Here is a 27,733-nt window from a genome sequence, read left to right on the forward strand (position 1 = left end):
AATGCGCTGTGCCATCTCTTTGATCTTTAGCCTTGGTTAGGGCATTAGCACAACATAGGAAGTTACAGATGTCTTCGAGAGAAGGAGTCTATATTAATTAATAGAGAGGAGCAGAGAGAATGTTATTGACAGTTTGAAAATGAGAGTTTGAAGGGGGTGGTTAAGAAGGATTTAATGGCTGGAATCTTGAATGAGGTGAGGTATAGAAATTATTTTCTGAAATTTAAAAAGTTATTTGTTCTTTGAAAGCAAAAGCTGGATGTCTGAGTCATGTCAAAGGTGTTTGTTGTTGTTGTTTTGTTTCTATATTTACATTTATGCATTTGGCAGATGCTTTTATCCAAAGCGACTTACAGTGACTTTATTACAGAGACAAGCCCCTCAGAGCAACCTGGAGTTAAGTGCCTTGCTCAATGACACAATGGTGGTGGCCATGGGGATCAAACCGACAACCTTCTGCATCTGCTTCCCAGTTCAGTGCTTTTGCCCACTACGCCACCATCACTCTGTAGTTTCTGATGTTGTTTAGATGCTCAAGCCCAATGAAGATGTATCATAGAAGTTTTTGAACACTTCTTAATCTTGGTTAATGTTAATTTCAACAATACTAATGCATTTTTAATTCTAAGTTGTATATATTACTGTTAGTGACTGCATTATGAATTGTGAACTAACAATGACCAATTGTATTATAATCAATTAACATTAACCAAGATTTAAAAATCCTGTGTAATATCTTGTTCATTGTTTATACATGATACCTTATGGATTTACTAATGTTAATAAATATAACCTTATTGTAACGTAAGTGTTACCCAAATATTTATTAATATAGTGTTTTAGTATATTTATTAAGCTGTTTTTCTCCATTTAGTATCTTCCATTGGTTGGTCCCCACAATGTACAGTAGATTATTCAGGTTTGACTATCCAGTCCCTAAACTTGACATACACACACATTTTGATATGATATCTGGTATATTCACAAAAAGTAATAGTGAATATTTATTTATTGAAACAGGTGTAAATGTACAGGTTTGTTCATTCTGAGTATATACGTGATCTATGTTGAGTTATGTGTGTTCTGTTGGGGGATTCAGGTAACACAAAACACAAGCCTAATAAACAGGCACTGGTGCCATGAGACGTGTATCTGTGTGTAACATGGCCCTCCAGGCTTAGCAGTGACCTCTGGCCATACCAGCATCAAGGTAGAAACTCCATGTTCAAATAGAAGCTCAGTGAAGCAAGCTGATTCAGCCTGACATGTGCATTAGAGCTCCTTACTCCCATGTCCCACAGTGAGAAGAGAGAGTGGGAAAAACAATGACGAAGACATAGAGTAGGAGAGCAAGGGGGCAGATAGGGAAAAGGCATTGGCCGCAATGGGGCAGTACTCTGCATCATTTAAGCATTACTTTTAGCCTCTGTTAAAGTAGTAGTAGTAGTCATTTTATTGTCATTTCACAAGTATGGTGACATACAAGAGAATTAAATTTCGTGTCTCATAGGACCACAGTGTTATGTGCTGAAGGACGAGGTAGACAAAACTTACACTGGCAGCCAAACATTTGGAACAATGTACGGATTTTGCTCTTATGGAAAGAAATGTGTAGTTTTATTCACCAAAGTGGCATTCAGCTGATCAAAGTGTATAGTCAGGACATTAATAATGTGAAAAATTAAAAACTATTTCAAAGCATTCTCTTCAAAAAAATTCTCCATGGGCAGAAATGACAGCTTTGCAGATCCTTGGCATTCTAGCTGTCAGTTTGTCCAGAAACTCAGGTGACATTTCACCACCCTCTTCATGTAGCACTTGCCATAGATGTGACTGTCTTGTCAGGCACTTCTCACGCACCTTACAGTCTAGCTGATCCCACAAAAGCTAAATGGGGTTAAGATCCATAGCACTCTTTTTCAAATATCTGTTGTCCAATGTCTGTGTTTCTTTGCCCACTCTAACTTTTTTGTTGTTCTCTTTACTGTTGTACTCGAAACTGGTGTTGAGTGGGTAGAATGCAAAGAAGCTGTCAGCTGAGGACATGTGAAGTATCTATTTCTCAAACTAGAGACTCTGATGTACTTATCCTCTTATTTAGTTGAACATCTGGCCTTCCAGATCTCTTTCTGTCCTTGTTAGTGGCCGTTGTCCTTTGTCTTTGAAGACTGTAGTGTACACCTTTGTGTGAAATCTTTATTTATTAATTGTATTTTTGTTGCCAATTTCAAGCATTGTATAGCCTTCATTCCTCAAAATAATGATTGACTGATGAGTTTCTTGACCTAATACTGACCTTAAAACATGCAGGTCTATTACATACTGTGGCAACTCAAAAACAAACACAATGTTAAGCTTCATTTTACAAACCAAATAGCTTTCAACTGTGTTTGATATAATGGCAAGTGATTTTCTAGTACCAAATTAGCAATTTAGCATGAATACTCAAGGATAAGTTGTTGGAGTGATGGCTGCTGGAAATGGGGCCTGTCTACATTTGATCAAATGTTACTTTTTCAAATGGTGATGGTGCTGTTTTTTACATCAGTAATGTCCTGACTGTACTTTGTGATCAGTTGAATGCCACTTTTTGGTGAATTAAAGTATACATTTCCTTCATAAACATCAAAATCTTTAGCCAGTGTAGATTCCAACTTGGAATTCACACAGTGAAGAGAAAATATAGTGCAATGCACTATATTGCAGTTCATTTATAAAGTGCAAATGATCATGAACGTCACATACATAGAGGATGACTGATAGTGAATTTTACTGATAACTAAGTTGGGCAGTACCTGCTGATAACCGATTAATCAACTGATCGATTTTAAAATTGATACTGAATGAAAAATAACACTCAAAGTAAAACTTTATTACAAAAATAAACCGTATTGACTGAACCATTCAAAGGTATTGTACTTTTTAAAATTAAATAAATATTAATATATATATATATATGAACTAATATTCAAATTCAAAAATCAGCTGATTTTAAAATTGTCCTAACTGGGCTGTTTAAACAGAGCATTTCATTTTCAACTAATGTTCATAAAATAAATAAATCAAAAGTTTTAGTTGTCCATATTCTCAAATGTTAAGTCAAAAGTAAAATGAGGGGGGAAAACGAAAGTTCACACTTGCACTGATTCCTACTACTCCAGACTCCATCTTCACTATAACTGCTATAACACATTGTTTTTTATTCAGTACAGTTGTATGTAGAGTAGCAATATTCACAGATAGTAGTGGTATTCGGCTGAACTCGTTGGTGAAGCAGCTCAGACTTTGAACCCTGGCCAGGGGCTGTTCAAACAGACAGAACACAACAGACTGCTACCGAATGTGAGGATCTTGAGACACACATTTCCAAGTTGAACATCTTTCCTGACAAAGCATTTAAACAACTCATTGCTTAATCTGAGAAATGCTCATAAGAGAGCAAGACACAATGGCCAAAGACCTCCAACTGTAAGGGGCTGTATACACAGAACCACCCATTTGTTTTTCTATGTAAATGCAAGCTTGACTAGCATCTTTGTTTCCCTTTGTTTTGGTTTATTCAGCGTCTCGTGCAGGAGGTCTGTTTTTTTAGATGATGTGTCTGATTATGAAGAACTTTAAAGCATCTTGAGACACCTGCTTTCTGTTAAACTATATTTGTTGTGCTGTGTCTAGCCTATTTTAGCACAAGCATGTGATCGATCTGAGGTCATCGTATTACAGTGAGTATAAATTTTTTAAATTGAAATCAGATGCATTTCTGATTTGTTTATAGGTTTCTCTCGGCTTCATGAAGATATTAATTTGCTTTCTCACATCACTAGCTTTAAATATGCAACTTAGCTGTATAACGAATGGATAAACGTGACCATCTGGATATAAACTAATGCAAACAGACGGTAATAGATGGTAACAATCGTGACATTTAAATATTTGGGTAGGACTTGCATGTATTTTTGTCACATTGTTTTAACCGCTTGAGGTTAGCTTTAATGTTAGCGTCCTCTCAGCCTTGTCAGCAAACATACTGCTGTTCTCTTCTAATGCAGCATCTAGTCAACAAATGAATTACTTTATAATGTTATGACAACATGTACTGTAGTGTACTGTATACATACCTTTTCTTTGTTAATGTTTTAAATCCGCATCTGAAGTGTTCTGCTCCATGCAGAGTGCAGACTCACATGTCAAAACAAACACGCTGCTCTCATACTGTATAATGACAACAGACCCTTCCCAGCCGCTCCAGCACCGGATGCAATAGGGAAAAACTATCGGTGTGGATTTCTGCAGATAACCGATCCAGAAATCTGTTATTGGTACCGATTAATAGGCAAAACTGATATAAGTAATAACTCGCACATTGTAAACATAACACTAGGTGAACTTGGGTAAACAGCAGCGTAATTTAAGGGACTGAGCCTAAAGAAATACATTAGTCCATTTAACTAAAATTATGTGGAGGGGGGAGAGGGAATAGGAGTTATGCTCCTCAGGACAGTGAGAGTGGTCAATGGCTATTGAGGAATCTCACTGCCTGGGGAAAAAACTGTTCATTATTAAAACCCTCATGACATCTGTGCGGTTATTTTTGTGTGGGATAGAGTGAGATAGAAAGAAAAAGAGAGGATGCCGACAGTACGGCAGGAAGAAAGTTATTTGCTTTACAACCAGTTCTTTATTTTTTTTCCACAGTAATGCTTAATATAAAGTAATATAGTTACTAATACTGTATTAGATGTGTAAATTCGCTCTCATTATGTAAGATGTGAGCTGTAAGTGTTGAGCTGTAGATCCATTTCAAATATTTTATGTGGAGCCAATGTCTTTCTAGCAAGTCAATCCATTGTTGGCCATCTTTGAAATGCTCCCAGGAGACTATTTCCAGTCATGCCAGTGCAGCTCCTATCTACTTGAAAGGGGGAACACCGAAATCTCAAAAATGGTTGGTCAAAATTACAATCAAATAATAAATTTCAAATCAGCAGTAAAATATGACAAATCTTGTATCATACGTTGTCCTTCTTTACCTCAGATTACCCTAAAATACACAATTTTCTTGTATAGTTAATGCTCATGCACATTCACGAGATGACTGAGATGGCGATCTGTATCTAAAATGTGATTGGCTCTTTTACCTGTAAGGCGGGACTTCCTTTCTGCATCCGTTAACAATTGGGCGCTAGAGGTTCTCAGTTGGGCGTTACAGTTTCTCTCATTCATTTTAAAAGAAGTGGCCCATCTCTGCTAAACAGTTTCTGGTGGAGCTCAGAATTTTAACATTATGAACATTATTCACACACAAACTTTAGAGTTTGAACTGAAACAGAACATTTTAACAAGGCAAATCTTCAACTGGCACAAACTGTGCTACTATGGTAACCAGCAGCAGAACAAAAAAACTTTGTGCAAATAACCAGTGCTACATTTTTTTATTTATTTTTTATTTGCTCATCTGTCCTGGATACACAAAATTAATTCTCAGAAGGTCTGGTAAAACAGTATTTCTAAACTGCCATCATTCCACAACTGTACACAGATCATTGTTAATTTGTTTTATCTGTGCTTTAACATAGCAAACGTCATCCAAACTTGTGCACATTTTTTCATTGTGTGATTGCATATTTACAAAAACATTTGAATAAACAATCCTGAGAATAAAATTCACTATTTTGTTTAAATATAATTACATGCATTTAGTTTTAAGGAATGTCTTTTTATTTTATAAATCCCCACAAGTGGTGTTCAGTAAAGTAAATGTCAATAGTTTCTACAGAGCTCATGGCTGTTCACTCCTCCATAGAGGGTTTATGAATATCAAATTATTTCTCTCTGCATCTGCTCCTCTGCAGCAAAGTTCACATAAATTTGTTCAAGCTTTACTCAAGTCTGCCAGACAGTCATAATCTGTCTCCAAGCTCTCTCCTGAGGAATTCCTAAATGCTTTGCTTAACAGATGTTTGACTAGTGGTAAACAGCCTTCATTGCTGCAGTGTCTTCCATTTTGGAAGCTTTTGGGGCAATGAATGGCTTTGCGGTAGATCGGCCTTGCGTGTAGGAGGCAAAAGAGGTTTAGATGACCTTTTGACATTTTTGGATAGGGAAAATTAGTAGTCCGCATCCTTGATTGTGAGTGTGAAATAGTATTAATGAAGCTTGCAGTGTTGAATGTCTAGGAATCAATATTCAGGATAACAATGGAGACTTATTGGAGAAAAATGGAGAAAAATATGAATCTGTTCATTAGTATTTGTTGAATGAATGACCATTCTGTAATTGTTCAGCTGATAATTGTTCTGTTTTGAATGAAGAAAAATCTTGTTAATCTTGTTTCAAAAATTATCATGCCTCGTGGGAATCATGGGAATTTTTATGATCACAGTTTTGATCAATGCCCTGAATAAATATCAAGCATCATACAGCACATGTTCTTCTGTTTCAGAAGTGCTGTTGTGAGCATTGAGACACATATATTCACAAATGACCTTAACAGGCACCTGAGCTAAATCAACTAGTTAAAGATACAGTGTGAAATTTCTGTACCACTAGAGTCACTAAACCATATGCACTCTTTTAACTGATGATGTGTTTCCACTTTGTTTAGCACTTTGTTTTCTATATTTTCATTTTTTTTATTATTAAGTTAACATTTATAACATTATTATTTGTAATATATTACACTGCCATAAAAAAAAAATTGTCACCACTTCTGCATTGAGGTTCCAAATACAGTTGCTGAGGAAGTGATTGATATATGACTGCCATAATCTTTTGGAAGGAGTCGTGGAAACATAGTAGAGGATGTTTTTTGCTTGTTTTTTTTATTTTATTTGCTGTTGGATTATATGGAATAACAAAAATAATATTTGCTGTGGTTTCCCATACACTGCTACAGAATTTTACGATATAGTTTACTTCCAAATCCATAAACATTTTGAAATGTGGTAACAAAAATAACACACTTTCAAATAACACCTTTCTGAACACCTACGCAAACAATCTAAAGGCTGAAAGGAATTTGAATACTTTAAAGATCATTGAATCCTCTTTTCCTTTCTTACTCTGTTATCCAAAATGCAATATATATGGAAAGCACACACACACACACACACACACACACACACACACACACACACACACAAACACACACACAAACACACACACTTTTTAATAGCAGCGACATCAGTGGCCAGGCTCCTAATTAGAAAAAGCACATTTTATCAGGCTCCTTCCAACACCTAATGAGGTGGACTCTTGCTGTGGCAAAAGGGTGCCACTTTTCATGGGTGACAGGAAGGTAAGACTATTGTTCATTCCCTCACACCTGCTTTTTATTTGCTATGTTGTGTATAATCCACAGATTTTAGCAAATCATATACAACTGTGCTGTTTCAATTGGATCTGGCCACACTATAAGCCCATGATATGTATTCTCCCTTTCCCTTTCTGTCACTCACTCGACGTTGTGTCCATTGTAGTGGCCCAAAGGGCTTCTTTCGGGTGCCTCGGATACCTCTGAATATGAAAAAGGCCAATGCCAAATTGGCGAACAGAATTTTCATGTCCCGCCCCGGACATACGGCTATAAAAGGCGGGATCGTGCATCTGTTCAGTCAGATTCTTTCTTTGTAGCCGAGCGGTTGTGTGATCTGCGAGCTGAGACACTCACTACTGTTCCACTCACCTCTAAGGGCATTGCTGTTGGATCCTATGGCACATTATCTGCGGCTTTCTCCCTTCTCTGAATGCCAGTGCAGTCCACGCCCCTGGGCGCTTCGACAGCATTTCCTAAAAGAGTATATTTTCTCTAAAAGTGTTTACACATTGGCGTTGAATGTCTTTTTAAAGACACGTCTTTTTCAAGAAAAGCCTTTTCACCTTTGTGTAGTTCCTGGATGTGATAGATATCTCTCCGCTTCTGGTCATGTATGCTGCCTCACGTGTATGGGCTGCGATCACACTGAGGCAGCGTTTATGAATGGTTCATGTTCTCATTGCGAGAGTGTGACCATGGCAACGTTGCGGTCACGGCTTTCCTTCCTTAAAGGAAACACTACTCAAGCCGCCACCACGTCGCGCCTTCTTTCCACGGGATTAAGGCCGACGCGGCTGGCAATGGAGGTGATTTGGGGATCTTGGTGGGCACAGTTTCTCCGGGTAAATCCCTGCGGACCATCCGCCCCCCTGCACGCTCGTTTGCTTCTGTCCGGGCCCAATGTGAGACCAGCTCACCCCACAGCCAGTTCGATGTCTCCTTCAGACCCCCCAAACTGGATGAGAATATCGCCACTAGATCGGAGAGTGTCGCGGCATCTGACGCTGAGGACTCGACTGCCACCTTCAGGTCTGCTCGCCCACTCTGAGACCGGCAGTTTTCCGCAGTGAAAAAGCAGACGAAGGCCATCCAACACATCTTACCTCGGCGCCGGACTACACCCAGCCGCACGTCGCTTCTTCCCACGCTTCAAGGGAAAATCCTTGGTTGGATGCCGGGAACTTAATAAAAACAATATGACGTCATAGTGGGGCGTTGGGGGAGGTTACGTGCAGTCTGACGCACATGTTCCTTGACACGCTACAGCTTTCTGCACCAGCATCAGCAGATCACATAACACGGTTCAGTGTAGGTGGTGCTATTGAATAGGGATGCCTTGTGTCACTACAATAGGCACAACATCGAGTGAGTGACAGAAGGGGAATGTCTAGGTTACTAGTGTAACCCCCGTTCCCTGATGGAGGGAGCGAGGTGCCACAACACTGTACCAAGCCGCTGTAATGGCCGAACCTTGCTACTAAGTGCAGAACCTAACTGAACAGTTGCACGATCCCCGTCTTTTATACCCTTATGTCCGGGGATGGGACATGCAATTTCTGTTTGCTTATTTGGCATTGGCCTTTTTCATATTCAGAGGAATCTAAGGCTCCCGAAAGAAACCCCTTGTGTCACTACAATTGACACAACTTCTTGTTCCCTCCATCAGGGAACGGGGGTTACATAAGTAGCCTAGACATTCTTAGAGATATGTCAATAAGAGATTTATATTTTTCAGCCTTACCTCCTCAACCCCAGTCATCAGGTTTACAGGACGACTGAGTGTTAGAGGCTTGTAGAAGGCTAATTAGGTCACATCTATAGGGGCTTAAGAAGATGCTCTTCAGATAATTCGTTCCTATACACCTGTGTCTGGTTAATACCATTCCTCCCATCCAGACATTCAATCGCTGCATACCTGTGTCCCTTAGTGTGGTGAATAATCTCAAGTATGTCTGATTGGGTGACATTTGCATGATAGGTGGACAAACACATTTTCTGAATACATCCTTGCATACAAATCACAAATTGGTATTTGACTTGTCAGCTTGGTGTTTTCTTTTGATCTTTCTCCTCCCTGGAATCCATTTCTACGGTGTTATTATTATTATTATTATAAAAAGTAGAAGATGGCGGGTGAGATGGTAGATTATTGGTTTGCTTGTGAATCTTAGCCCTGTTGGTGAGATTCTTTATTGGTGAGAGGGCATGGATGGTTGTTGGTGTTTGGGTTTTGCACATGGGTTTCACCTAAGCCACAATTTTAACATTCGTCTCAGGATGGCATTTTGTAAACTGTAAAGTCAGGTGACTGAATAAAAGACAATTTCAAGAAGATAGATTCCTGCATATGTGGGGTACCCACACAAATTCTTCAGAGTACTATGCAAGTCTTTAGTAAAGATGTGGACTAATTAATGTGAATAGTTAGAATAACAACATTAAAGTATTTAAAGGTCTAATGCCTGGTAAAATAATGCTTAACAACCAAATGGGAAGCATTATACCGACTTAAAATAATTTATCTCTTGTTGAGTCTTTTTTTAATATTGTTTTAAATGTAAGGGATTCAAGGTGTTAGCAGGGTTTCTTATTAATATAATCCTATTAGTTTATGTTTATGGTAGTTTGTGGTTCTCTCTGTCCTTTTTATTACAGGATATACTTGGCAGGATGACACAACTCAGGAGGTAATCTCAAGAGAGCTCTCTCAGCTATCCAAGGTTACTCTTGGAGGATATACAAACACCTTTCCTCATTTCACAGGCAAATCCAGGTGAGCTTCTATAACCTGAAAGTGGCCATGACAATAAGGTTTACAGGAATTTTTGTTTTTGTTGTTGTTGTGTTCTGTTAACCAATTCAGTTTCAATATCTATAAAATAAAAAAATTTAATATGGCAGATAATTTGATATAAGCAGATTTTGTGTTTTAAGGACTGTGTATGTGTTTATAAAAATGTACCTGTATTTCAAACAGAGTTCTAAATCCTGACAGGAAGATTAAGGCTCAGAAAGAAGAACTTAGCAGGACACTGCAGAGGTACCTACAGGAGTTCGGTTTACTGCCTTCTCATGTGGCCTCCTTGAAACAAAGTCCTCAAGGGCAGCAAATCCTTTGGAAGGTGAGCTCTTCTTTGAATTTAGTATAAGCCATTTTACTTTGAAGGACATATCAAAATATGTCAAAACTCAACACAGGCGATCTCAGGTCACCCTATACCAGTAGATTGTTTTAAATAGACACAGGTAGACACAAGCATGACTGGATGAGTTTTTCAATCTCCATAAAGAGTCCCCTCATTTGCAGATGCAAGTTTGACAAATAAAGTCCAGTTTTGTAAACAGTGCACATTTTAGAGTTTAGTCAAGACACATGGCAAGTAAGAGGTTTACGTCTGGGCAGATGTGACGCATTTGTTGTACCCGCTCCGTACAGGACTCGAACCTAGGTCTCTGGCATGGGAGGCGGGTGCTCTAACAAGGAGGCTAAAGGCTACAGCCATCAGTCACTGGTGCACCTCTTGAGGTCAGGAGAGTGAGGTGTTACACACTGCCCAGCTATCTACCAGCTGGCTCCCGGTACACTCAACCCCCTAAACTTCACTCCCATCCAGGTCACGGCACCAATGTGACACTTTTGTTCTACCCGCTCCGTACGTGACTCGAACCTAGGTCTCTGGCATGGGAGGCGGGTGCTCTAACAAGGAGGCTAAAGGCTACAGCCTTTATTGCTCACTGGATGCTTTTTGTTTTTTGCACCAATCAGAGTAAATTCTAGAGACTGTTGTGCATGAAAATTCCAGGAGATCAGCAGTTACAGAAATACTCAAACCAGCCCATTTGGCACTAACAATCATGCCAGGGTCCAAATTGCTGAGATCACATTGTTTTACCCATTCTGTGTTAATGTAAACATTATCTGAAGGTCATGACCCATATCTGCATGATTGTATGCACTGCACTTCTGCTACATGATTGACTGATTAGATAATCGCATGGATGATTGTTGGTGCCAGACAGGCTGGTTTGAGTATTTCTGTAATTGCTGATCTCCTGGGATTTTCACACATAACAGTCTCTAAAATTTACTCCGAATGGTGACAAAAACAAAAATCATCCAGTGAGCAGCAGTGCTGTGGACAGAAATGCCTTTGTAGATGAGAGGTCAACAGAGAATGGCCAGACTGGTTCGACCTGACAAAGTCTACGTTAACTCAGATTACCGCTCTGTACACTTGTGGTGAGAAGAAAGCTATTCTGAGATGCTGGTTGGCTCTGTTTTGGGGGGACCTGCACAGTATTAGGAAGGTGTTTTTAATGTTGTGGCTGATCGGTGTAGATCTTGAGGGAAAGTTACAAACAGCTTGGATCCTTCATGATATGGTTTTGAGTGGAGACCTTGATCATAGTGATGCAAAGTGTATAGACCCTTTAGAGCAACATTTATACTACAGAGGATGTTTAAAAATCTTGGTATTACAGACATTTGGAGACTCCTGAATCCATTTGGGAGAGACTACACCTTTTCTTCATCAGTTCATAAGATTTTCTCTTGAACAGATTTTTTTTTTTAATAAATCTAAGTCACTTATTCCATATACCACTGAATGCTCAGTTGGGAATATTTTAGTTTCAGATCATGCTTTGGAGATGTTGCCGCATATAACGAAAAGAAAATCATATTGATGGCACTTTAATACATCCCTTCTGCAGGACCCAGCATTTCAACAAATGTTAAAGACAGAAGTCAATGTTTATGTAGAAACCAATTGTTCCTCAGTGTCCTCTGTAGGCATGGCATGGGAGGTGCTTAAGGCAGTTCTTAGGGGGTGCATCATGCAATATGCCCCATTCATTAAAAAGATCAAAGCATAGGAATTCATAGTCATCCAGTGGTCTAAGAGAGTTGACTCAGCTAAAGTATATGTAATACTATTTTGTCACAGAAGGTAGAGTTTTGGTTACTCATTGCAAGACAGACATATTTTGAGTCGGGGGACAAAGCAGGAAAACAACTTGCCAGATACATAAATCAGAGAGTTTTTTCCACCATTGCTTCAGTGAAATCTTCTGGAAGCAATATATTTACTTCTGCCACAGATATTAATAAAGCCTTTAAAGAATTCTATTTTGATCTGTATCGTTCGGTGTCTACCGATAAGGATATTAAAAACTTCGATGAGCCATTAGAACTCCCTAAATTAACTAGTGATCAAAAAGACTTTCTTGACTCAGATATTACTTTGAAGGAACTTGTTGAGGTAATTAAAGGCTTGCCAACAGGTAAGACACTGGGGCCATATGGTTTTGCCACAGAATATTATGTTGTATGCTAGAAGTTTATTTAGTGCTAGAAGAGTCATTAAGGAACTTTGGATTGTCGCCAACCATGACATAAGCCCTGATCAGTCTCATTTTTAAAAAGATAAAGACCTAAATGAGTGTAAAAGTTATAGTATATATGTGTGTGAAAAATGTGTCTACAATTCTCACTAATCAATTAACTAGAGTAATTAGTGGTGCTTGCAAAGCATCACTATTGTAATCTCACATAATTATTTTTCTTCTTATTAGTGGTGCTTGCAAAGCATCACTATTGTAATCTCACATACTTATTATTTTTATTTTTATTTTTATATCTCCGTACAAAACTTCGGCACCTAACTCTTCCCGCACCTTTTGGCGTAGACCCACGAATGAGGTGTCAAATCGAACGGCCTATTGAGGACACGTGTGCTATGACTTTTATAAGCGATCGGGGGTATGGTATTTGCCCCAGGGGCAAAAAAGCAGCCGAAAAATCCCATAGACTTAACATTGAGTCAAACTTTGACGCATCACAGCTCTGAGCGAGGATTTCGCAGAAACGTGTGATTTGCTACATTTGAAGAGGCTGGCAGGCTCTGTTTGATCAATATGGGGTAAATGTTGCACCCCTGGGGGGCAGGAGCTGCCCAAAGTTGCCCCCATTGACTTACAATGGTGTAGGACGGCCCATGAAATGAAATTGCATGGTGATTTTGTATTGAACATAGCTCTGGATCACAGTGTCATAGAGACAAGGGGGCAGGCTCATTTTACTCAGACGACCAATCAGTCAATCAGGATCATTGTGAAGCTATCAAGCCACGCCCTAGCAACAATTTAAAGCACCTTAGCAACAAGTCCCATAGACTTCTAATGAAACACATCAAAGGAATATCTCCGGATAGAAGTGTCATAGAAACACAAGGGTGGTCTCGTTTGACTCGGGGCAGCAAACAGCCAATCATGAATCACCTCAACACTTCCTAGCCCCTCCCTAGCAACCATTGTCGAGCACCTTAGCAACCAAAATCCATAGAGGGATATCTTCCATTCTGAATGTCACAGAGGCATGGGAGTTGGTTTATATCATTCATACTGACAAGCAGCCTTTGGAGATTCATGATTGGCAGCTGCCAAGCCACTCCCTAGCAACTAAACACAGTACCCTAGCAACCGAGTAACAAATCACATATTTCTGCACCAGAAAATCCTACAGACTTCTGGGTTGATTTATTTCAACCAGGATGGCAAGGACACTTCATTAGTATCACTATGGTAACTGCCTAGCAACCAGATGGGGTTACCCTAGCAACCAAGTAACAAATCACATATCTCTGCACCAGAAAATCAGAGAGACTTCTGGGTTGATTTATTTCAATCAGGATGGCAAGGAGACTTGATTACTATCACTATGGTAACTGCCTAGCAACCACATGGGGTTACCCTAGCAACAGAGTAACAAATCACATATCTCTGCATCAGAAAAACGTAGAGACTTCCGGGTTGACTTATTTCAATCAGGATGGCAAGGACACTTGATTATTATAACTAAGGTAACTGCCTAGCAACCAGATGGGGTTACCCTAGCAACCGACTAACAAATCACATATCTCTGCATCACAAAAACGTAGAGACTTCAGGGGTTGACTTATTTCAATCAGGATGGCAAGGAGACTTCATTAGTATCACTATGGTAACTGCCTAGCAACCAGATGGAGTTACCCTAGCAACCAAGTAACAAATCACATATCTCTGCATCACAAAAACGTAGAGACTTCGGGTTGACTTATTTCAATCAGGATGGCAAGGAGACTTCATTAGTATCACTATGGTAACTGCCTAGCAACCAGATGGGGTTACCCTAGCAACCCACTAACAAATCACATATCTCTGCATCACAAAAACGTAGAGACTTCCGGGTTGACTTATTTCAATCAGGATGGCAAAGAGACTTGATTAGTATCACTATGGTAACTGCCTAGCAACCAGATGGGGTTACCCTAGCAACCGAGTAACTAATCACATATCTCTGCATCAGAAAAACATAGAGGCTTCCGGGTTGACTTAATTCAATCAGGATGGCAAGGACACTTCATTTGTATCACTATGGTAACTGCCTAGCAACCAGATGGGCTTACCCTAGCAACCGAGTAGCAAATCACATATCTCTGCATCACAAAAACATAGAGACTTCGGGTTGACTTATTTCAATCAGCATGGCAAGGAGACTTGATTAGTATCACTATGGTAACTGCCTAGCAACCAGATGGGGTTACCCTAGCAACCAAGTAACAAATCACATATCTCTGCATCAGAAAAACGTAGAGATTTCTGGGTTGGTTTATTTCACTCAGGATGGCAAGGAGACTTCATAAGTATCACTATGGTAACTGCCTAGCAACCACATGGGGTTACCCTAGCAACCGAGTAACAAATCACATATCTCTGCATCAGAAAAACATAGGGATTTCTGGGTTGGTTTATTTCAATCAGGATGGCAAAGACACTTGATTATAATCACTATGGTAACTGCCTAGCAACAAGGAGGGGTTACCCTAGCAACCAAATAACAAATCACATATCTCTGGATCAGAACATCGTAGAGACTTCCTGGTTGACTGATTTTACTCTGGATAGCAAGGACACTTGATAAGTATCACTATGGTAACTGCCTAGCAACCACATGGGGTTACCCTAGCAACCGAGTAACAAATCACATATCTCTGCATCAGAAAAACATAGGGACTTCTGGGTTGGTTTATTTCAATCAGGATGGCAAAGACACTTCATTATAATCACTATGGTAACTGCCTAGCAACAAGGAGGGGTTACCCTAGCAACAGAGTAACATATCACATATCTCTGCATCAGAAAAGCGTAGAGACTTCCGGGTTGACTTATTTGACTCAGGATGGAAAGGAGCCATGTATTGTATTACCTTGGTAACTGCATGGCAACCACATGGGCTTACCCTAGCAACCGAGTAACAAATCACATATTTCTGCACCAGAAAATCGTACAGACTTCTGGATTGATTTATTTATGACCATAATTTTTGTTCTTTTCAAGCATGCTATTTTACGAGTTTTGCCACGGCAAGCACCACTCACATTTTCTTCAGGAAATGTACCTATCTAGTTAGTGGTGCTTGCAAAGCATCACTATTGTAATCTCACATACTTATTATTTTTATTTTTATTTTTATATCTCCGTACAAAACTTCGGCACCTAACTCGTCCCGCACCGTTTGGCGTAGACCCACGAATGAGGTGTCAAATCGAACGGCCTATTGAGGACACGTGTGCTATGACTTTTATAAGCGTATCGAGGTATGGTATTTGCCCCAGGGGCAAAAAAGCGGCCGAAAAATCCCATAGACTTAACATTGCGACAAACTTTGACGCATCACAGCTCCGAGCGAGGATTTCGCAGAAACGTGTGATTTGCTACATTTGAAGAGGCTGGCAGGCTCTGTAAGAGCATGCCTCAATATGGGGTAAAAGTTGCACCCCTGGGGGGCAGGAGCTGCCCAAAGTTGCCCCCATTGACTTACAATGGTGTAGGACGGCCCATGAAATGAAATGGCATAGGGATTTTGTATTGAACATAGCTCTGGATCACAGTGTCATAGAGACAAGGGGGCGGGCTCATTTTACTCAGACGACCAATCAGTCTCTCAGGATCATTGTGAAGCTATCAAGCCACGCCCTAGCAACAATTTAGAGCACCTTAGCAACAAGTCCCATAGACTTCTAATGAAACACATCAAAGGGATATCTCCGGATAGAAGTGTCATAGAAACACAAGGGTGGTCTCGTTTGACTCGGGGCAGCAAACAGCCAATCATGAATCACCTCAACACTTCCTAGCCCCTCCCTAGCAACCATTGTCGAGCACCTTAGCAACCAAAATCCATAGAGGGATATCTTCCATTCTGAATGTCACAGAGGCATGGGAGTTGGTTTATATCATTCATACTGACAAGCAGCCTTTGGAGATTCATGATTGGCAGCTGCCAAGCCACTCCCTAGCAACTAAACAGAGTACCCTAGCAACCGAGTAACAAATCACATATTTCTGCACCAGAAAATCATACGAGACTTCTGGGTTGATTTATTTCAATCAGGATGGCAAGGACACTTCATTAGTATCACTATGGTAACTGCCTAGCAACCAGATGGGGTTACCCTAGCAACCGAGTAACAAATCACATATCTCTGCACCAGAAAATCAGAGAGACTTCTGGGTTGATTTATTTCAATCAGGATGGCAAGGAGACTTGATTAGTATCACTATGGTAACTGCCTAGCAACCAGATGGGGTTACCCTAGCAACAGAGTAACAAATCACATATCTCTGCATCAGAAAAACGTAGAGACTTCCGGGTTGACTTATTTCAATCAGGATGGCAAGGACACTTGATTAGTATCACTATGGTAACTGCCTAGCAACCAGATGGGGTTACCCTAGCAACCGACTAACAAATCACATATCTCTGCATCACAAAAACGTAGAGACTTCCGGGTTGACTTATTTCAATCAGGATGGCAAGGAGACTTCATTAGTATCACTATGGTAACTGCCTAGCAACCAGATGAAGTTACCCTAGCAACCAAGTAACAAATCACATATCTCTGCATCACAAAAACGTAGAGACTTCCGGGTTGACTTATTTCAATCAGGATGGCAAGGAGACTTCATTAGTATCACTATGGTAACTGCCTAGCAACCACATGGGTTTACCCTAGCAACCCACTAACAAATCACATATCTCTGCATCACAAAAATGTAGAGACTTCCGGGTTGACTTATTTCAATCAGGATGGCAAAGAGACTTCATTAGTATCACTATGGTAACTGCCTAGCAACCAGATGGGGTTACCCTAGCAACCGAGTAACTAATCACATATCTCTGCATCAGAAAACAGTAGAGACTTCCGGGTTGACTTATTTCAATCAGGATGGCAAGGACACTTCATTTGTATCACTATGGTAACTGCCTAGCAACCAGATGGGCTTACCCTAGCAACCGAGTAGCAAATCACATATCTCTGCATCACAAAAACATAGAGACTTCCGGGTTGACTTATTTCAATCAGCATGGCAAGGAGACTTGATTAGTATCACTATGGTAACTGCCTAGTAACCACATGGGGTTACCCTAGCATCCAAGTAACAAATCACATATCTCTGCATCAGAAAAACGTAGAGATTTCTGGGTTGGTTTATTTCACTCAGGATGGCAAGGAGACTTCATAAGTATCACTATGGTAACTGCCTAGCAACCACATGGGGTTACCCTAGCAACCGAGTAACAAATCACATATCTCTGCATCAGAAAAACATAGGGATTTCTGGGTTGATTTATTTCAATCAGGATGGCAAGGAGACTTGATTACTATCACTATGGTAACTGCCTAGCAACCAGATGGGGTTACCCTAGCAACCAAATAACAAATCACATATCTCTGGATCAGAACATCGTAGAGACTTCCTGGTTGACTGATTTTACTCTGGATAGCAAGGACACTTGATAAGTATCACTATGGTAACTGCCTAGCAACCACATGGGGTTACCCTAGCAACCGAGTAACAAATCACATATCTCTGCATCAGAAAAACATAGGGACTTCTGGGTTGGTTTATTTCAATCAGGATGGCAAAGACACTTCATTATAACCACTATGGTAACTGCCTAGCAACAAGGAGGGGTTACCCTATCAACAGAGTAACATATCACATATCTCTGCATCAGAAAAACGTAGAAACTTCCGGGTTGACTTATTTGACTCAGGATGGAAAGGAGCCATGTATTGTATTACCTTGGTAACTGCATGGCAACCACATGGGCTTACCCTAGCAACCGAGTAACAAATCACATATTTCTGCACCAGAAAATCATACAGACTTCTGGATTGATTTATTTATGACCATAATTTTTGTTCTTTTCAAGCATGCTATTTTACGAGTTTTGCCACGGCAAGCACCACTCACATTTTCTTCAGGAAATGTACCTATCTAGTTATTATTATATCTCCGTACAAAACTTCGGCACCTAACTCGTCCCGTACCGTTTGGCGTAGACCCACGAATGAGGTGTCAAATCGAACGGCCTATTGAGGACACGTGTGCTATGACTTTTATAAGCAATCGGGGGTACGGTGTTTGCCCTAGGGGCAAAAAAGCGGCCGAAAAATCCCATAGACTTAACATTGCGACAAACTTTGACGTGTCACAGCTCCGAGCGAGGATTTCGCAGAAACGTGTGATTTGCCACATTTGAAGAGGCTGGCAGCCTCTGTAAGAGCATACCTCAATATGGGGTAAAAGTTGCACCCCTGGGGGGCAGGAGCTGCCCAAAGTTGCCCCCATTGACTTACAATGGTGTAGGACGGCCCATGAAATGATATCGCATAGGGATTTTTTATTGAACATAGCTCTGGATCACAGTGTCATAGACACAATGGGGCAGGCTCATTTTACTCAGATGACCAATCAGTCTCTCGGGATCATTGTGAAGCTATCAAGCCACGCCCTAGCAACCATTTAGAGCACCTTAGCAACAAGTCCCATACACTTCTAATGAAAGACATCAAAGGGATATCTCCGGATAGAAGTGTCATAGAAACACAAGGGTGGTCTCGTTTGACTCAGGGCAGCAAACAGCCAATCATGAATCACCTCAACACTTCCTAGCCCCTCCCTAGAAACCATTGTCGAGCACCATAGCAACCACAATACATAGAGTGATATCTTCCATTCTGAATGTCACAGAGGCATGGGAGTTGGTTTATATCATTCATACTTACAAGCAGCCTTTGGAGTTTCATGAATGGCAGTTGCCAAGCCACTCCCTAGCAACTAAACAGAGTACCCTAGCAACCGGGTAACAAATCACATATCTCTACACCAGAAAATCGCAGAGAATTCTGGGTTGATTTATTTCAATCAGGATGGAAAGGAGCCATGATTAGTATCACTATGGTAACTGCCTAGCAACCAGATGGGGTTACCCTAGCAACCGAGTAACAAATCACATAACTCTGCACCAGAAAATAGTAGAGACTTCCGGGTTGACTTATTTCACTCAGGATGGAAAGGAGCCATGTATTGTATTACCTTGGTAACTGCATAACAACCAGATGGGGTTACCCTAGCAACCGAGTAACAAATCACATATCTCTGCATCAGAAAAATGTAGAGACTTCTGGGTTGATTTATTTATGACCACAATTTTAGTTCTTTTCAAGTTATAACATGCTATTTGACGAGTTTGCCACTGCAAGCACCACTCACATTTTCTTCAGGAAATGTACATTCTAGTTACATCTATTATACATATAGATCGAGTGGGGTTTATTCGTGGTCGTAGTTCTTTTGATAATATTAGACGTGTAACAGATCGCTACTTGTTCGGGAAAGGAGGAAGCAGGAACCGGATAACAATCAACAGACTTTTAATATAACACCTACGAAGACTTAAGATAAACAAAAGTCTCTTTCTCTCTTTCTCTCTCTCTGGCATCCCTGGCTCCTACTTTTATCTCTCTCCCGCTGATTGGACAACTCAGCGCCAGGCGTGCATCCTCTCGGCCTGTCCACGCCCTCCTCCTCGTCACATACACCCACCACCCGATTCAGACCAGGGAAAACTCCAGTCTGACTTACCCCCCACCCCCCCCCTAGACTAGGTACAGCACAATCGAGAAAGAGTGCATGGTGATCAAATGGGTGGTCCTCACCCTCTAATACTATTTGTATTATATCGCCTATCTATCGCCTTCTGTTCTGACCATGCCCCACTCCAATGGGTTCACCGCATGAAGGATACCAATGCGCGGATCGTCCATTGGTATTTACCACTCTTTCCTCTCTCGTTGGTGGGTGGGTGGGGGGGGGTGTATAGGCTGTCACTCAGCTTGCAGAATCAGTGTCGCCATGGGAATGCTAAGTGACATTGATTATTCCACTTGTATAGAGAATAACACAACTGCACATCTTTGCCTGTTGAAAAAACATCAACAACAACAATTAAATAATGAAAAAAACCATTCCTGCTCATCTCCAATTCTATCAGATTGAGGTCAAGACTTTGTGATGGCCACTCCAATTCTTTAACTTTTGTTGTCCTTAAGCCATTTTGCCACAACTTTGGAGGTATGCTTGGGGTCATTGTCCATTTGGAATACCCATTTGCGACTGAGTTTTAACTTCATGGCTGATGTCTTGAGCTGTTGCTTCAATATATCCACATAATTTTCCTTTCTCATGATGCCATCCATTTTGTGAAGTATACCAGTCCTTCCTGCAGCAAAGCACCCCCACAAAATGACGCTGCCATCCCCATGTTTCATGGTTAAGAATGTGTTCTTCGGCTTGCAAGCCACACCCTTTATCCTCCAAACTTTATGATGGTCATTATGGGCAAAAAGTTACATTTTTGTTTCATCAGACCAGAGGAAATTTCTCCAAAAAGTAAAATCTGTGTCACCATGTGCACTTGCATACTGTATTCTGGCTTTTTATGGTGGTTTTGGAGCATTTGCTTCTTCTTTGCTGAGCAGCCATTCAGGTTATATCAATATCGGACTTGTTTTACCGTGGATATGGATACTTGTCTACCCTGTCTACCTACTTGTCTCCTCCAGCATCTTCACAAGGGCCTTTGCTGTTGTTTTGGGATTGATTTGGACATTTTGCACCAAATTATGTTAATCTCTATGAGACAGAATGCATCTCCTTCCTGAGCGGTATAATGGCTGGGTGGTCCCATGGTGTTTATACTTGCATACTGTTGTTTGTACAGATGAGTGTGGTATCTTCAGGCATTTGGAAATTTCTCCCAAGGATTAACCAGACTTGTGGAGGTCCACAAAAATTTTTTCTGAGGTCTTGGCTGATTTCTTTTGGTTTTCCCATGATGTCAAGCAAAGAGGAACTGAGTTTGAAGGTAGCCTTAAAATATATCCACAGGTACACATTCAGTTCAGTACACCTCATATCAGAAGCTAAATTGCTAATTGTCTAAGGTTTTACATAATTGTATTTAATTTTCCAAGATGCTTAAAGGCACAGTTAACTTCTGACCACCTGGAATTTTGATATAGTCAATTAAAAGTGAAACAATCTGTTTGTAAACAATTGTTGGAAAAATTACTCATGTCATGCACAAAGTAGATGTCTCAAACGACTTGCCAAATCTATAGTTTGCTAATATTAAATCTGTGTAGTGGTTAAAAAATGAGTTTTAATTACTTCAACCACAGTGTATTTAAACTTTTGACTTCAACTGTAAATCCAGACATTATAAAAAGAGTAGCTGGGTTCTGGATTCCATTTACTCATAGCAAAATACATGTTCAAATATAAATAGGACTTGCATAAAAACACAGATTATATGTAGTCCTCATAATGCGTCAACACCATGGAAAGAACATAATGAAACCATTATGCCAAATTAGGTAAATAAATGCCTTAACCCTCTGGGGTCTGAGGGTATTTTGGGCCCTGGAGAAGTTTTGACATGCCTTGACATTTGTGCTTTTTTCATTTGCTTAAAAACATATTAATGGCTAAAGTCTGATAACACTGTATTCAGCACAAACTGGGCTACAATAATATGTGAGCAACATGTGTGTACAAGTTTGTATTTTTTAGAAAATAACATTTATGCATGGTTTTTGAAAAAACGAAAATTTTAAGTCACTGAAATAAGGCCATATAACACATACTAAACATTTGTCCACAAGCCTTTTGAGAACTGGATCTTGTAGCCTAGAGTTTTTGCTTCAAAATGATGTGAAAACCATCTTGATCACTCATTCATACAAAACAATATAGTAATTTAACTTTTGTAAGACAATTTTAGTGTTGAGAGGCATGAATGATCATGAATATGGATTGTAATTCACACCTGAGAGACAAAAGACCCTCCCCTGGGCCTATCAATGAGGGATAGAGAATGAATGTGAGGAGACTTAATGATCAAAATCAAGTTTTACGTTAAAAGAATAAATCTGACTATACATTTTCTTTACATAAAGACATTACTTAATTTTAGACCTACACTACTTTTTAAAAGAAGTCTCTTCTACTCAACCAAGACTGGATTTATTTGATCCAAAAAACAGAAACAATATTGATATTCTGAAGTATTTTTACAATTTAAAATAATTATTTTCTATTTAAATATATTGTAAAAGGCCATTTGTGATCAAAGCTGAATTTTCAACATCATTACTGCAGTCTTCAGTGTCAAATGATCCTTCAGAAATCATTATAATATGCTGATTTTCTAATATGGGCATATTTAAAGTGCATTTTACTAATTTAACCTGAACACATATTTGCAAGCACAAGCTTAGTTGATGATAATGAGGCATTATAAACACTAGATAAAATGTAATCTAAACATTCATATTATTTTTATATCATTTCATATTACATACCATATTTATATTATACAGCATACAATTTAAATACCTGCTTTAGCCAAAACAGCATTTAAATGTAACTAAATCTTGCTTATTAGGACATATTTCAAATTTCAATACTCTGAATCCTGTCTGGCAAGTCTGGAAACAGTTCTACTAGTAAAATATGTACAAGTTTATATAAAATAGCATGTCAGCTAATGAAAACTAAATGACTTACTCGTCCGAAATTGTATCCTCAGCTGGATCAAGTCTCTCTTCAAAATACAAATGTTCATCGGAGTCCCGCTCTTCTTCTAAGGAAAATGTTAACTCTTCCTTAATATCCTGAAGTTTAATCGCCTGTGTATCATTACAAACATGCAGAAAAGTTGAGTTGTGTTGTGTTTATATTAAACCTCACCGTCGGGGGCGTGTACATTTGCGTTGATTGTCTCAGCACATTAGCGTATGAATGGCGTGTTCTGCTTGTGGGTTTGATCACATTAGCTACAATGAGCTCAGCCAGCTGAAACATGTACATTGCTTTGTTTCATACAGATTACATTGCAGGAGAACATTTGTTTTAAATTTGAATTGTTTTATTTAAAAGTAGACATTTTAAGCTTTCTTTAGACATTTGTTTCATGATTGTGTGATAAGAATTTGCTCCAGTTAATTTTAGTGACGTGTTTCTGAAATATGCTTGTGAACACAGAGACTGCTGAAAGCTCACCCTTTTTATTTTCTTTATTTTACAAAAGCACAAGATTTTGTTGTGATTGTGAGTGTACACAAATAAAAGTAGACCCTTATAGTCTCTAATGATGTCTTAAACTTATCTGAATACCCAAAAATGACATGCTGGCGATGTCAGTTGGAGGATGGAGACATAGCCCATGCCTATGGTTTTGCGCTAAGATTCAAGAATTCTGGGTAACAGTCCAGAAATGTATCTGTGAGGTTTTGTATCTGAATGTATCTGTGAGACAAAAATGTAATTCTGCCCCAGACTATGTATATTGGGTGATGGGTTATTAAAGTTGGTGACAAATTGACAAAAAGTTGGGTCCAAACTAGTGTAATCAAAGTGTAATAAGAAAACCTCAGCATGTACCTAAAGCACACCCCAGATTCACTCACCCAGTAATTGTGAGAACGAGAGTGGGGCCAAACTCTTTCTTACTAAGTGATGGGAAGATTTGGAATGCATCTCACCTTGCTCGCTTTTCCTCTGTGGCTGAACAAGAATGTGACACATCTAGCCTGCCACACTCTGACAACCGAGTCATTCCTGACCTCTCTAAAGAACAGCCACATGTTAAATACAAGCCTAATTGGTATAAGGACTATGTCATGCTGTAACTTAAAAATTAGAAACAGAGATGGTTGATTGTTAAAGTTAGAATAATACTGATTATGCCCTAGACACCATTTAATATGTTAAGCGACGGGTAATTCTTATGTTTACACTTAGGTGCACTGTTACATGTTTAATGTGCCTTATGTAAAGTTACTTTATTAACAATATTCTGTGTTAATTCTACCTAGGAAATATGGGTATCATTTTGTTTAGTTCTACAGTATAAGACAACTAAAGTCTTGCCTTATTTTGCTCTGCTCTTTACCGCTAACACTTATTTTATGAGTGTGTAATCTTTTACAGAAAAGGGAGATGTTGTGTTCTATCTCTATATGTATGCTACATTCTACCACTAGGCGGCACTGTCGAAAAGTAGGTATTAGTTGAGAGAGTAAGAGATGAAGACTACTGAATGTACTAGTAGTGGGAAGTTCGGATCATTTTACTGACTCGGATCTTTGAGTCTCATTCAGCAAAATGAACGAATCTTTTTTCGAGTCATTTCGTTCATTTCGTTCATTTCAGCAGAATATAATTAAATGTCATGTTAAATAGCACAAAACATCAAGTAGTCTACTTACGAAAATGTTGATTCAATTTGAAATAAATAAATAAAAATAAACTATAGGGTAATGCAGCCAAAGCCAATTTATAAGAAACCGAAATGTTAATTTATTAATTGAGTCTTAAGTTTAAGCTATTGCAGTTAGTTCACCTCACCTCATTTTTCTCCGCCTCTTGTGTCATCGGGTTCGAACTTCAAAACGTTAAAAATACTTAGTTGTCGATGTCGACTCGTCAGTGTCTGTGTGTGGGCCGTGTGGTGTGACACAGCAGCCAATGCACTCACTGACTGCATGCACATGCAGCATACCGGTCCGGATCCGGAAAGATAAATGATTAGTTCAAGTCTCGACTCTCGAGTCTTCGGGTTTGGGTTCGGCCGGGTCCGAGTCTTTCGTTCTTCCTGTCAGTCTGTGAGTCTGACTTGAAGAACGAACGACTCGAAACCGAAGAGACGAACTAATCATTTCTCTTTCCGGTACTGACAGCATAGTCTCTATGGGACTGACAGGAAGAACGAAAGACTCGGACCCGGCCGAACCCGAAGACTCGCGAAAGATGAACTAATCATTTATGACTTCATGTACCTTATGCGATGTTGCGCGCATGCGCGGTCAACACAAAATGAACGAATCACTCTCTGAGACAACTCGGTAGTCCCGAGTCATATTAAAGATTCGTTCAAAATGAACGAATCGTTCATGAACGACACATCACTAGAATGTACCAAGTTGCTACGGTGTGTTTGTTAATAAGAATTGTCGATAATGTAAATGCTTCAGTAATATTCAGTAATGCAGTTTAATAGACGCTGAATTGGCAAAATATAATTTAAAGTCAATAGTATACTGTTACATGCTATTTCCTGTTTATTTAATTTAATTTAATTTAATTTAATTTATTTTTGTCATTTCATCACTGTCATGTGACTGTGGTGACTTGTTAGCTGTTTCCATTGTGCGTGCACAAAATGTAGTGGGATTTTTGTGGGACTTTCCTTCTGGAATCGGATTAAATTTAATGAAATATTTATAGGTCCACTGGTGAAACTGAATTAAACAGTCATTTTAATTGGCATAATGAGAACAAGTCTGCTCATAAAGGAACATGCTAATGTGGGGTTTCAGCAATTAGAGGATATTTTAATAAACTGTGGATTTTCCTCTCTCAGTATTATACCTATACATTTGTGTTGTGGCCGTTTTTTTTTTTTTTTTTGTTTTGTTAAGCTTTAGTGTCTGTTTTGAGCCTTTGTGATTGAGGTGCTGTGGAGATGGTTATTTCACAACCAAGTTTCAGAGTAATGGATGTTTAATAAATGTTTAATTAGGCATATACAGTTCTCACTTTAGATTAGGTTTTGCAAAATGCTTAGTTAGCAATTAACCAATACTTTATTACGACCTATATATTAATTAACAATTGCTTTAACAGTAAGTGTTACTACAACAGTAACAAATACATTAATTAAGTAAAATGTAAATTCATTCCTTGTTCGTGTTAAATATAAACATTATCAAACTGCCTATAAATGAACTTAAAAAACAATAATAAATAATTTGCTACAGTGCATATAAAACGTATAACAAATTATTTGTTTGTAGATTATAAATGTTGGAACAATAATTTATAAATGATCAACTGACTATAAACTAATGCTTTACAAACACTTTATACCTTCTAGTTATTATAAAGTGTTACCTAGTTATATGGGTAAAACGAACATCAGTTATAGTGAACATCAAGACACTCTCTGCTCGTGCTGCATTTCTGATGTGCTCGTGATGCGCTGCAGTTGTGACACCTGCACGTCACCTTTAAAATTGAGTGACAGTTGAATGCAACATGAGGAAGGTGCAATTAAATATTTATTTTATCTCCCCAAGTTTATATGATGCTGTAAATGTCACAGATTTTGTCTTAATTAAACCGATTTGGATTTTAGAAAAGTTCTGAAAAAATTTATTTATATTCATGCAATGCTGTCAATGAGAAGATTTCAATGGTATGATTTTGAAACCACGGTTCTGCACAGCACAGTGGTCAACTTTTGTTTGTATTTATTTGTGCTTTATAAATAAATAAATGAAATGAAACAATGATAACCGTCCATTTTAAAACCGAGGTATATTGTGAAACCTTGAAACCGTTACATTCCTACCTTGTTATTTATGTGTAGAACAAATCATAGTTTAAATTAGTTAACTAAGAAAGTGTGGGGGGCAAATGTTTAAACACAAATAATTTGTATGAGCCATGGTGATATAGTCTTTGAAGTCATCCCTAATTATCTGTGGAAATACACGTAGGTGCATTGCCCATTGCTATTTGGCTGATGAAGGCTTTTGTTGGCAGTTAATTCATTGTCTGTGTATGTTTTAAAAGAGTGTCCTCCATCCTTTGACTCAGACGAAACAGGCATAATTCAGTGAGGGGCATCGTAGTCCAGCTGGAAGCTTATGGTATGTAATTTTAGTGAACTCCATCCTGAGCCCAAGCCTCGGACAGTGGCTCATGAAGAATCCCTTGTCTTGGAGTTTGCATCAAGTCTGTCATAGTAGACTGAAGTGAAGTCTGGCTGGCACAGATTGCAGTTAGTCATCATCACTCAGCAGCATTTAGCAATGGGAGTCAGATATCAGGCCAGACGGCAGCTGGATCTGGCAGGCTCTGGTAAACTCGGGATATACAGTATTTCCTGAGGTTGAGACAGGAAAATAAATAGAATAATATTAGCATAGATGCCATTCCCTTTAAAGCAGAGTTATAGAA

The 27,733-nt window shown here is 39.2% G+C and overlaps 1 protein-coding gene across 3 annotated transcripts in view; it reads left to right on the forward strand.

Annotated features, from left to right (window-relative positions):
* LOC127627403 (receptor-type tyrosine-protein phosphatase N2-like) overlaps window positions 1–27,733 on the forward strand; it is a 301,164-nt gene that overhangs the window by 92,022 nt on the left and 181,409 nt on the right. For 2 of the 3 annotated variants that reach the window (XM_052103780.1, XM_052103942.1), the window contains 2 exons: window positions 9,971–10,088; window positions 10,293–10,437. In XM_052103780.1, coding sequence (XP_051959740.1) covers window positions 9,971–10,088; window positions 10,293–10,437 — 263 coding nt within the window. The remainder of the gene's footprint in view (window positions 1–9,970; window positions 10,089–10,292; window positions 10,438–27,733) is intronic. The other variant, XM_052103859.1, reaches the window with a different exon arrangement.

This window comes from Xyrauchen texanus, chromosome 1 (assembly GCF_025860055.1).
Source record: "Xyrauchen texanus isolate HMW12.3.18 chromosome 1, RBS_HiC_50CHRs, whole genome shotgun sequence".
NCBI classification, from domain to species: domain Eukaryota; kingdom Metazoa; phylum Chordata; class Actinopteri; order Cypriniformes; family Catostomidae; genus Xyrauchen; species Xyrauchen texanus.